General features: G+C 41.4%; 1 protein-coding gene across 2 annotated transcripts in view; it reads left to right on the forward strand.

Annotated features, from left to right (window-relative positions):
- Window positions 1-12,320, forward strand: part of LOC108795142 (ligand of Numb protein X 2-like) — a 35,290-nt gene extending 22,970 nt beyond the window's left edge. For both annotated transcript variants that reach the window (XM_018566333.1, XM_018566334.1), the window contains exons 5-10: window positions 3,208-3,582; window positions 5,200-5,382; window positions 8,829-9,003; window positions 9,846-10,071; window positions 11,255-11,413; window positions 12,151-12,320. In XM_018566333.1, the coding sequence (XP_018421835.1) occupies window positions 3,208-3,582; window positions 5,200-5,382; window positions 8,829-9,003; window positions 9,846-10,071; window positions 11,255-11,413; window positions 12,151-12,286 (1,254 nt within the window). In that variant the 3' untranslated portion in view covers window positions 12,287-12,320. The remainder of the gene's footprint in view (window positions 1-3,207; window positions 3,583-5,199; window positions 5,383-8,828; window positions 9,004-9,845; window positions 10,072-11,254; window positions 11,414-12,150) is intronic.
- Window positions 12,321-12,963: the final 643 nt, after the last annotated feature.

Genomic DNA, 12,963 nt, shown 5'->3' on the forward strand with positions numbered 1-12,963 from the left:
TACTGGAGCAGAAAGAATCTGGAGCAGCTGGCAATACTAACCATTCAACTTCTATATTCAGTTTGTTCAGTTAAGGTTTGAAAATTAAAGCTAGAAGCTGATTGGTTGCCATGCACAGCTGCTCCAGATTCTGTCTGCTACAGTTTTGATCCCCCATTACGTCTTTGCTAGTTTTAAATGCCAAAACAGCTGCAGAAGCAGTAAGATGGACACACATTACCCAAAAATCAGGGCTGGAAGTTGGCCAGTTAGTGGAGCGAAGGGCTGGGAATTCTGGGAAATCCTATCTACAAGAGTACTGTTGGATCTATTGCCATGGTACATTTAGGAGCAATTTAAATTTTTGCCTGCCTCTTGGGGAAAATTTAAAGTTTGCTGCAGATCAAAAGGAAAAGGTCATTTTTAATAGCCATAAATACCAAAATAGCTTGTATGCCAATTTTATGTATTGCAGTAATATATAACCGAACCAAGTAGCTAGGTCATTGGTAGAACAAGGTGTAGCGAGTCTGTGGTTTAAAAATTAGCATTTTTAGTTTTATACATTTGTTGAACAATAATAGTGTAAATGGGTCATGCATGTGACTGAATAAAGAAAAACAGTGTTAAGGTAATCATCGTATTATGACTATTACTGTGTTCTGGCTATGCATTAGGAGTAGTAGTTAAATAGTTTACAAGATAGCAAAGTTTGTGCACATGACAGTGTTGTCCAGATTTTGCTGTGTCAGTAATGAATCTTCTTTTGCCTTTCACCTAAACCTTGTCACACATTTACAGCGCTGCAGGCACAAAAGGCTTTTGGGGAAGGTCCAAGTGCTGAATGTGACTTGCTGCTCTAAGCTTGCCTGAATATAGATATAACATTGCTTCTAAACATGACTATACATGTGATCTAGCTTCCTATATCTAGGCCATAATAAAGCTTTCTTATTATACAGACACTTGGCCTGAATGTTTGAAGCCACATCTGACAGATCAGGTTTGGCAACTAAAAAATGTCAGGTTTGCGCCTAAGACAGCAGCTACACATAGGGTACACATGGAGCGAAACTTCTACCGGTACATAATTTAGCCATCCAGTGATATATATGTACTCTTGTGACATAGTGATGTACTGAGATATGTCCTTAGTGTCAGTGCTCTGTACAGGCTTAATTTTGGGATGTTATCAGCATTCACTTACCGTAAAACAGTTAGGCTGGATTCACACCTAGGTGTATCGAACATGCGCGTTTGTCGCGTGTTTTTACCGCGATTCGCGGTAAAAAAAACGCGCGACAAACACGCGTTTCCGAGGGCTACCTGGCTGTATCCCAATGGATACGCGTGGCAAATACGCACCAAAAAAGCTCCTGTATTTCTTTGGGCAAAGGGCATTTTGCAGCGCGTTCCTACGCCCTGTAAATCGGCCAGGTGGGAACCATGCCCATAGGCAATCATTGGTTTTCACATGTTGAGCGTTTTACAGAGCGTAGGAACACGCTGTAAAACGCCCAGGTGTGAACCAGGCCTTGAAGTGTATATAAAGTTAAAACTTTTTGGGATGTTGTAGGGAATGGTTAAGACTTCTGTCATATTCTTTTACCTCCCCTTCAGATGATTTCCATTAATTTCCTTTCCCAGAGACACATTGGCAATAAAGAGATCTCTCCAAAAGGGATATCATATCCTTCTTAGGCCCTTTTCAGACGAGCAGTCCGATCAGGTCCGTCTGTTAGTTTTTCAGGCGGATCTGATCAGAAGTCCAATGTTAGTCTATGAGCAGCCAAATGTAAAGGGATAGGTGTTTGTTTTACATTTGATTGCCCCGACTTCGGCCAGGTCCAGAAACCAAATAAAACCTGATTGTGATGGATTGGCGGTAAACTGATGTAAATGGATAAATATCCCAAGAGGAGGAAAAAAACTGGATGGACATGGATGCCATGGTGACAATGGCTCCAAACAGCAGGGGGATTCACGCACGTATCCCCTGCTGATCAGAACCAACAGGCGCCCATGAGAAAGGGGCCTTCGACAGTCACCAGAAAAGTTTTTCCTTCCTGTTCCTTTGACAGTTCTAACATTTTGGATTCTCTATCACTTTTTGTAGTGGTGACAGAATTTGCCAAGAGCACTGGAGAGAATCTTCCCAATGGGAACACAGGCAGCTATAAAAAAATCAACCTGATAGGGATTCTAATCCCTCGCCAATCTAAACGTAAAAAGTTTTGACCTAACACACACAATTTAATATACAGTAGATGTTCACACTTATTTTACAGTCATTAAAATCAAGATGAGGACAATTATTTGTGCATATCATTCTCTTTGAAAATGCATTAAATGTTCTAGTGTTGGGTGTTCCTTTTATAGTGCATAGAATTTTGGGTAACATTCTGCAGATGAATATATTTATGGGATTCAGATCTGTAGCAAAAAGAAACAAACTGTATATTTCTTAATGAGTATACCTCAACATGAACAAATCTTATGAACAGATAACTTCAATGTTCTCTACAATGATATAAATAAAGGAGTGCCTTAGGTAGGAAATTGAATGCATGAAAGCGAGTCTCAGCATTGCCTGAATTGTAGGTTTGGTAAATGAGAAGGCCACTGTTTATGTTGGAACCAAGGCCACATTCTATTGTTCAATAAACAATGTTGTAAGAAGGTATTAGAGCCTACTTGTCATGAAGTTTAATCCTGACAAAAGGAAGTTAATAATAAGAAATAAAGGTGACCATAGCACAGCAATGCAGTGGCGTAACCAGAGTTCTGGGCGCCCGGGGCAGAATTCCCCCCCCCCATTATATAAAAGCCGAAAGTGCCATTTTCGGCCGGCGCCCCCCCCTTCACTTTTCGCCCGGGGCCCGCGCCCCTGCTGGCCCCCCGGTTGTTACGCCACTGCAGCAAATGATAGGTTGTTGTAAGACATCTGCCTCTCTTTGAGTGGATTGTTATCTACTGTCACAATGGTCTTTTTTCTGAATTCTTTTCACCATGTAGAATAAATGTCTTGTTTGAATAGCAATCAGTTTGGGCAGTTGAATGCATTGTCACATCTCTTGCTTTTACTGGGCTTTGTATGGCCAACCCAAAAGTCAGTTAATATGTACTGTATATGTGCGCTAGTGCTTTATTGTGTGTTAGTAGCCAGTGATTTTTATTGTAATAATTGTTTTCATGTTTTCTTTCGTATTTGTCCCCTACATTTACCAGGTTAATGGTATGAGCATTAGCAGTGTATCCCACAGCCAAGCCATTGCCTTGCTTCGCCAGCCTTCTTCTGTCCTGTATATCACAGTGTTACAAGAGAAAGGCTTCTCTCAGAGGTCTCAGCGCACAGATGGTGGTACCCCGCCCAGTCTTGGCAAGGAGGTTATCCAAGTTGCATTGATGAAACGAGATCGGTCTGAACCTCTAGGGATCAAGCTGGTCAGAAAGACAGAAGAACCTGGGGTTTTTGTTCTGGATTTGTTAGATGGAGGACTGGCTTCAAAGGATCGGAGGCTGAAGTGTAATGATAAGGTGCTCTCTATCAATGGTCATGATCTAAGACAAGGAACTCCTGAGACGGCAGCACAGATCATTCAGGTAATAAAGTCTAAAAATGGACCAGACCAGATTACCAGTTTGTCAAAGGCTGCATGTTTTTGTGTGCAGAAGTCTCATTGAATGATAGTTCTGTTTGCAAATATATTACTATTAATATAGAATTTCATTATGTACTCCCTAGTAGAGAGTTGCATAGCACTAAATTCAATACAGATATCTGAAATTATGTGGGGAAGATACTCCAAATTCAGAACTGAAGTCAGCTTGCCCACAACTACACAGCTGCAGATACCTTAAATTCAACCCTGAAGCGCATCTAAATCTAAAAACAACAATGCAATATATTGCAGCTTACTAATCCTGCAGCTTACCTGGTGATCCAGTCAGTGATACACTTCATGTCTCAGGACCGGTTCACACCACAAACAGAGCAGTCAGCCTCTGGAACGCACTGTATCGCAACCCGGCCGGCTCCCTGCCTTCAGTGGCGGAAGGGAGTGTGGCAGTGCATTGAAGTCAATGGCACAGCAGCCATGCCCAAAGTGCAATCGTCCACACCTAAACGCGTGGCAGACTGGTCCAGTGCGATCTTCAAAAATGCTGCAAACATTTTTGCAGATCGAACTGGATCATATAGCAGGCACTGATGTGCCACATGTTCTGGTGCGGGAGGGGGTGTGTGGCTGCCGTGCCATTGACTTCAATGCACCGCCACACCCCTCCCGACCCTGAAGGCAGGGAGCCGGCCGGGTTGTGATACAGTGCGTTCCAGAGGCTGACCACTCTGGAACACACTGTTTGTGGTGTAAACCGGCCCTCAGGGTGGCTCCACTCTGTGGAGGAGCCAAGGAGCCACCCTTGGACAGAAGCATTGTCAACCTGTAGAAAGGGTAGTGTTAGATAATTAGATGGACTTGACTAACAAATTAAATCCAAACTCCAGCTAACACTTTTAAAGCAGATACAACAGCAGTTTTTACATAATTGAATACATGCTAACCATTGAAAGCACCCCTGTCAGTGTCAAATGGTTCGTCTCAACCCACTATCTGTCACTTTTGCTGGACAGTCTGGTCTGTTACATGAAGCTGAAAGCGGACAGACTTGCTGACCAGATCAACAGGTGAAAATAAAGGAAAAAACCTATAAAAAGAAAACTAACGCGGGTAGCACATTTAAGGACTAGTGAACTGCAATATATAATTTTTTTAGTTTGGGTTTAGATGCGCTTTTAATTCAATTTAAATATGCCAGTTTGTGAGCACAGCGCTCAATCGTGTTATGCTTTTGTGCACATGCCCCAATTTGTGAACAGAGTGCTCATCCCTGCTGGCGGTGCACTCAACGGTCAAGGCTTCCTATCTATGCCAGGACCAAATAGAACTGTCATTATAGAGGAATTTTTGGACAGTCTTCGGAGAAACAGACATTGGTCTACAGTAAGTCATCTAAACTGAGCTGCATTTAGGTAAGCAGGACAATGTTTTATACATTACTGCTGCCCTTGACTTCATAAATTTTTTTGAAGGTGGACTTTTAATCACTGTATTTTTGCAACATTTTTAAAATATGTATATACCTTTTAAACACAAGTTTAAAAACATGTAACCTTAGGTTGAGAACAGTCAGTTGTAAATGCTGCTTTTTGTTTTACAGATAAGCGATGCAAGAGTTAACTTTGTGGTCCTCAGACAAAGCACACCACAGCCCATAGATATAAATGAAGAGGGGATGTCTTCAGGCAGTAGTAGCAGCAGCAGTAGCAATGGAGGAAGCCCTGTGCATGCACGCAGGAGGCAAAGTCAGCAGTCATGCCGGAGGAGAAGCACACACCAGAGGGTAAAAAAAAAATCTAACCTATGGCCTAGCTCATTGTTTTGATGAAATCACAGGGAACCAGTTTAAGATGGGGATTTTCTTAAAGGAGAACTATGAGGTGAGTGCTTTTCACTCACCTCATAGTTCTAGCCGACCTGTGACAATGAGACTGTCACAGGTGGGCTCAGTAGATCGGTAGATGAGCGAACACATACCAGCGTTCGCTCACCTCTCGATCCTGTCACGGCTCTCTGCTGTGACAGGGGAGGGGCTGGATTCCCCCCTCCCCTCTGATCCGCCAGCGCTGACTGGCGGAACGGACGGGGGAGGGGGCGGGTACAGCTGGCTCTGCCTCTAGATAGTCAGAGCCAGCTGTCAGTCACGCAGCTGGGCGGATCCCAGCACAATTGTCGGGATCCGCTTCAGCTGCGGCGTCTCAGTATACCGCGAGCAGCAGCTCGTGGTATACTGAGCCTAGGGTGACGGGAGGACGCTAGTTTGTGTCCTCCCGTTACCCTAAGGAGAACTATGGGGAAAAGCCTAAACCCCATAGTTCTCATTCTGTCCCAAGAGAACACAAATTCACAGAGGCCTGTTCTAGACCTATTCAAAAGGTAACTGGCTTCTCTGCAATGCAGAAACAATTCTCTCACCAGTTCAACATTTGAATGGAAAACTGGGTTGTGTGGATGCCTAAGTGTGTGGTCATCCTATGACATATGCTGGTGTGCCTCATATCCAGTCCAGAAGAGAGCAGATCATCTAGATGTTACAAAGTCATCCTTGTGTACAGGTGAAACTCGAATAATTAGAATATCGTGCAAAGTTCATTTATTTCACTAATGCAACTTAAAAGGTGAAACTAATATATGAGATAGACTCATTCCATGCAAAGCAAGATAATTCAAGTCGTGATTTGTCATAATTGTGATGATTATGGCTTACAGCTCATGAAAACCCCAAGAACCCCAAATCCACAACCTCAAAAAAGTAGATTATTACATGCAATTAATAAAACAAGGATTGTACATAGAACAATATCGGACCTCTGAAAAGTACAAGCATGCATATGTACTCAGTACTTGGTTTGGGCCCCTATTGCAGCACTTACTGCAATTACTTTTGCACGATATTCGAGTTTCACCTGTATATTGCCAATTCATGCCTGAACCAAGGTTATGTTGTGGCTAAATCTTACTGTGTGTATCTTGCAATAGCACACCAATTCAATCCCCATTCATCTGACAATGGAACAATGAATTTTACATATTTTCAGAAAGGCTGCCAGAACATGACCTGTTATGTGGCAAACCTATGAACTTCGTCCTTTAAAGATAATGCTATATATCCTTAATGCATTGGATAATGCCACATTGATAATAGTTCTCAATGAATACATAGGTTTTATTATCTTAAATACTTGTCAGTCTGAAATTCCGTACCTTTAAATACACTGAGTGGCCAGATTATTATGACCACCTGACGTTTGTAGGCTAATTAGCTATAATTTCGCGCTGAAGTTGCAAGAGGGCCAGACCATTATAAATAGGGAAGCAGGTTGTTTACCACGACAGTAGAAGTTATTTTTTTTTCTGAAGATATGGGTAAACAACGCGATTTAACAGCCTTTGAACGTGGGATGATTGTTGGCGCTCGGAGCCATGGAGCGAGTATCAGCAAAACAGCAGAATTCGTTAAATGTTCAAGAGCAGCTGTTGTTAAAGTCTTTAAAGACTGGACTGTCAGCTGAAAATCTGGGTCGTCAGCGACTAGTCAATGTTAGGGCAGAACGGAGAATGGCAAGACTGGTACAAGGCAACAGAAGAGCAACAGTGCAGTGTCAGATTCCTCGCATCACCTTTCAACATCTCGTGGAGTCATGAGGCAGCCCAACAAAGTCATCTTGTGGCCCAACGAAGTACTGATGGGGTGGTCATAATAATCTGGCCACTCGGTGTATAACAGGCAAAATGAATGGCAAACACACTCATCAACTCGTAACCAGCTTTAAAGCAATCCAAAATGGCACTTCCCAAAGTATTCCCCCAGGTGGGCTGAGACCTCACCCCCAACTAATCAATTTGATAAACACTTCCCAAATTATTTGTGATAGGGTTTGTTTAGAGAGGACTCAGCTTTAAAGCAAGGTATACATGGAAGGGCTTTAAACAGTACAACAACAAAAAGTTTCCCAGCACACTCCCCAACCAGCCTGCAAAAAGAAACCTGTCTAACCGCACCCAATTTATCTTTTGCTACCGTGTTTCCCCGAAAATAAGACAGTGTCTTATTTTTTTTTTCACGAAAAAAGACACTAGGTCTTATTTTCGGTGGATGTCTTACCTGGCTGCTGCTGTCCGCTCTGCCGTCCAGGGAGCCACAAACAGAAACACAGGTGGGCGGGCATGCGTGTGGGCGGGGGGGGACATAGGTTAGAATTAGGACCGCACTATACAGAGGGGCCTTGATGAGGCAGTGCGGTTTTCACATATTCTGCAGAAGACCTGTATCTACGTGTATTTTTTTGCAGGATGGCTGGTGAGTGTGCTGGGAAACGTTTTGCTGTTGTACTTTCGATATAACTGGACTCTTGACACATTGTCATGTTGTTATAGTGTGGAAATGGCACCAGAATAGTTTTTAGTACTGTGGAAAAGTATTTTTTTGAGTGGGAAATACTGAGGAAGGCAATATTTGAACAAGAGGAAGCTTAAAAAAATAATGTAACTACTTTTATCAAGAATTGTTTTTATTTTTCTTTTACATTTCATAAGAATTACACATGAAGGTTAAATTCTCTTGTAAATAATTTTGTTTTATTGTCTACCAGAGATGAGCAGAGTGATCTTGGCAAATCTGAAACTTTGCCAAAGCAGAAACATTGTTTAGCTCATTGAGCTGCTTTAGTGAAATTTTCTTGGAAAAAAAAAATCTATTTTTTCTTCTTCTCGTGTGTGTGTGTGTGTGTATTTAGGGTAGTTTAGTGTGTTTTCATTTAGTGTTCTTTGTATTTGTGTTTTTTCCCCCCCCTTCATTTTGTATATCTGATTGTTAATCGTACAAGATTACTTTAAAGTAATTTTTTATGTGGTCTTTTTGTGGAAAAAAGACATAACATTATGAGGCTAATTCTTTATTTGGCACGAACAGGTTCAATATAGTTGAAAGGAGCTTTTAGTAACCCTGGGCAGCCATTGAAAGCTCATTACACCCTTTAAAACCTCCAAAACTGCTTTAATTTTTACCTTCCCTATTGACACCAATGCATTTTGACAAAAATGGCAAGATTTTGTCATCTCCCCATTTTTGCTAAAATTATGGAGAGATAAACTCTCAATTTTGCAAGAATTCGTTTTCAGAATTAAGGAGAATATTGAGGCAAGTTCTTCTATAGAAATTGACCTGCTGAGTCATAATGTATATCTTTTTTTTTTTTTTTTCTTTTTCCTACCATACACAAAATATAGGATCAACTTCCAGTACTTTCCGGCCTAGAAAAGACAGTCACCCTGAAGAAAGAGCCAAGAGAATCTCTGGGAATTACTATAGGAGGAGGGCGTGACCATAGAAACAGGCTCCCCATCTATGTATCCAGTGTTCAACCAGTTGGCTGTCTGTTGAGGGATGGCAGAATTAAAAAAGGTAAAATATGTCTCCGTTATTGTATTTATTGCTGCAAATGACTTTTAGGGATAATTATACCATGCTCCACACAACACAGCATTGAATAGTTAAGGCATAAAACAATTGGCATACCTGAAAGTTCTGTGACTGTCTTTGTTCCCATTGGGGAGATGAATGTTCTTTCCTGATAGGATGCCATGCAACTTTTAACAGCAGTTCCTGAAACAGGTGTTCGGTTTGGGACATTTCCCCACTATTCCTGTTCTAGTGACGCCTATCAGAGATATAGTATTTTCTTTCCCTTCTTTAAGGGGTAGAAGATTTCATAGTAAGCATTCCACTAAATTTTTCTCTTCCTGTTCTATAATTGTTTTAGTTTATTCATATCTCTATCAATCTGAAGGGCTGGAAGTTGAGTGTTATCTACTTTGTAGTAGTTTGTATTCACTGTCTGCTTAGTATGTTCAGATAGAAATATGTATGAATTGCATTGCTGCTGGGATTAATATTTTTGAATATTTCCCCAATGATTATCCTTGAGCATGTATGTAATAAACCATTTGAAAAGATTTAAAGACAAAGTTTTAAATCTCTCAAATGTAAGAGGCTCATGCAAAATACAGTTGTCTGGGTTGCTGCAAAACCTGCTCACTTATGTTGTAGCAAAAGCTAACACTTTCATTAGCTGAGATACTAACCTATGCTCAGTAATTATTTTATGAGGATAGATTCATTCAGCTAGAAATAGAGATCATTAATGTAATCAAGTGTTCTAGCAATAGTAATTTATTATGTACTATATTTTAGCTGACATAAGAGTGTGAAGACTCGGGATGACTGAACATATGTTCTCTGTACAGGTGACGTGCTTCTTAGTATAAATGGGACTGACCTGACATGCCTGAGCTATATGGATGCCGTTTCTGCTCTGAAGTCTAATGCTGCTTCACACACTGTGGTCCTGAAGGTCTTGGAGCTTGCACCTACAGAGCGACAAGGAGAGCCTACAGAGGGAGCTGCTGAGAGCATGAGGGACCCTGGGGGCATCTGGTCTCCACTATGGGTGCACTGGCTTGGCCTTCCCAGGTATGTCACTCAAGCCTTTCAATTTGCAGTTAATATATAATAGGTAATGGTTAAAGGGTATTATATAAAAAAATTAACTAACCGACAATCTCCCGCTGCACATACCTGTGTGACGCCCCCATCAATTGGTGAGCACTCATTGGTCAGCACCATCACACTGACCAATGAGAAGTGCTTCTGAGCTGGGGACCAGGTCCCGGAAGTAAGAAGCGCTTGTCATTGGCCAGTGTGGGCATGTGACCATGCTGACCAATGAGCACTTGCCATTTCCCAGTATGATGCGCAGTACATACATACTGCAGGCATGTGAAAATATGGTGTATACAGGCTTGCTGGTTTTTTTTTTTTTTCTTTCAATAATTATGCTGGTATATAGCAAGTGGGAGGTAGGGTTCATCTAGACAGAGGACCTTGCACAGAACATCCAGTAGGACACTTCAAAGCACCTTCCTTACTATCCACTGCCAACCTTTTGTATCAGAGCTTGGAGATGGGGGAGAGTAGGCAGAGGAGAGATTTAGACTGCACTGTTCTCATGCATCTGCTGTAATGACGCTGCCCACAGCCCACATTCTGTATCCAGAAAAATAGTAACCCTGCCCACAAGTGGGTCCACTATTACCATACAGTATATGGAAGTTTACTCCGTAGTACTGAAACTGTAGAAACAGCAGGATTAGAGAGAGGGGCGATGGCCATTAGTGCTACTTGTAAGACACATGCCCAGTTTTCTCATCCTTGTTTAATGCTGAGGGACATGCTGCATGTTATTCTATGCTGATTAGTCCCAGCTAGGCTTTCGGGAAGCAGGCTCCCCCGATGGGGATTACCTGTACCCCCCCTAACAGCTGCCCGGATAACACAGCCTGCAGCACAGAGCCATTGTGAAGGGGGTTGGGAAATGTCAAGATAAGATGTAAAATGCGAGAGAAGAGAACAGAGCGAAGTGATATGAGGAAGAGAACAGGGTGCGAGGTCATGCAGCCTTCATAAAGGGGGATAAAGCTGAATGCATTCAAGAACTCCCTATTATGATGACAGGGAATACCCTTATCACTTGTTATATTATACAGGATGATGCCATTGTCTAAATGTTATAAATTAAGTGGTGTGTGATTTGTATCTTGGTGTGTAACCAGAACAATTTGATGTGAATCTAAGGCCACAATTGCCTTTCCAACAGCTCCTTGCACTGGTGTCGACACATTTCTCTACGGAAGAGTACCTTTGAAAGCTGGGGGTTCAGCATTGTTGGCGGTTATGAAGAAAACAAAGGGAATCAGCCATTCTTCATTAAAACCATTGTACCAGCTACTGCAGCATATTTTGATGGACGATTAAAGTAGGTGGAAGGTTTTCAGCAAAATAAACTAATTTTTACATTGTTTGCTGTTATTGTTCCCAAAAAAGCACTGCTTTAATTACACACAGATGATACAGTAGCTCTAAGATGTGCAAATATATAGGTACTGGCTAACACCTAACTCTATTCTATAGGACATCGTCACCGTCATTCATCCGCATGTCTTCTCCATTGCCAGAAGGAAGTGAGGGAAGATGAAAAAGCATAGTCCTCTTCTTGTCTTCCCTTCCCTTCCTCTGCCATGTTAGATTACTTTTTCAGCCCCTGTTGTATGAATCTGATATCACACTCCAGTGAGCAAAAGCATGGGCCAGCCAGACTCTCCAGGCTAATGCCAGTTTCCAGGTCTGTGTATACTTGCATGGATGTACGTAATGAATGCATTATATGCTATCTGGGTGTCATATTCAAGCCAATACAGAGCACAGACTATTTTTTTTTAAATTGTTTTAAATGTTTTCATCTTGAAAAGCTAAACTCTATTTTACAAACAATAAAGCCCAACCACTAAGCCTTTGCTAAGCTTTACTATATGATACTAGCTTTCACTTGTAGCAGTCATCATCCCAGGAAAAAAAAAAGCAATTACCAGTCTTATATGCTTCTATAGAGAAGAGGGCTGTTTTTAGAAGAAGAAAAAAAAAATTGAATAGGCATGGCATTTTGTTCTGTTTATATATTATGGTAATTTTGTTTTCTTTTCATTTTTTGGCTAGGTGTGGAGATGAGATTGTTGAAGTCAACGGTGTGTCTGCCATGAGAATGAGTAATGCAGAGCTGATCCCTATGTTGAAAGAGCAGAAGAACAGGGTCACCCTGACAGTGGTCTCCTGGCCTGGGAGTCTAGTATAAGTCTACAACTGTGAAATTCTGAATTCAGCTTGTAAAAAGTCTCAGACCTTTTGGAAAGTTTTTAATATGCCCATGGTTCCCCATGTAGCTAAATCCATTTAACAACAGGATTTAGAATGTTTAGCGCAGATAATTTAATCACAGGTGCAATGCTTCCCACCAAGTGTAAAACTTATCAATACAGAATTTCTTGCAAACATTACAAATGAACATTTTCAGTAGTAGGATGCTTCCACTACATATGGATAACTGGGACCTTCTGCACCATAGATAAAGGGGCTATTACTATCTTTCAGACAATCCACTGAATGTGCACTTTCCATCTTCAGTGATCTTTCCTAATGATTTTATGTGTCATTGAATGAAGTTTGCTGTTACACAGCATTTATTTTTCAATAAGTAATGTTGCCTTAATTTTTTTTTAATTACTGGTTATGTCTACCAACCCATTTTGCCTTTAATTTATATAAGGGATACCAGCTGGTACTATGAAAGTGGTTTCACTAGATGACTAGTAATTTGTGTTGTCTGCTGCAGCCTGTCCATTAAACAATTCTTCAAACATGAACCAGCTTATGTAGCACACGCTGGTGGGCTTGGGTCTGTCAAAGTCAATCTTCTTTCCTGTCTGATGTGGATTAAGCCATTTTGGAACTTGTGAATGTACTCTGGTACCC

The sequence above is a fragment of the Nanorana parkeri genome, unplaced genomic scaffold, assembly GCF_000935625.1.
Source record: "Nanorana parkeri isolate BGI_ZX_2015 unplaced genomic scaffold, ASM93562v1 scaffold938, whole genome shotgun sequence".
NCBI lineage: Eukaryota > Metazoa > Chordata > Amphibia > Anura > Dicroglossidae > Nanorana > Nanorana parkeri.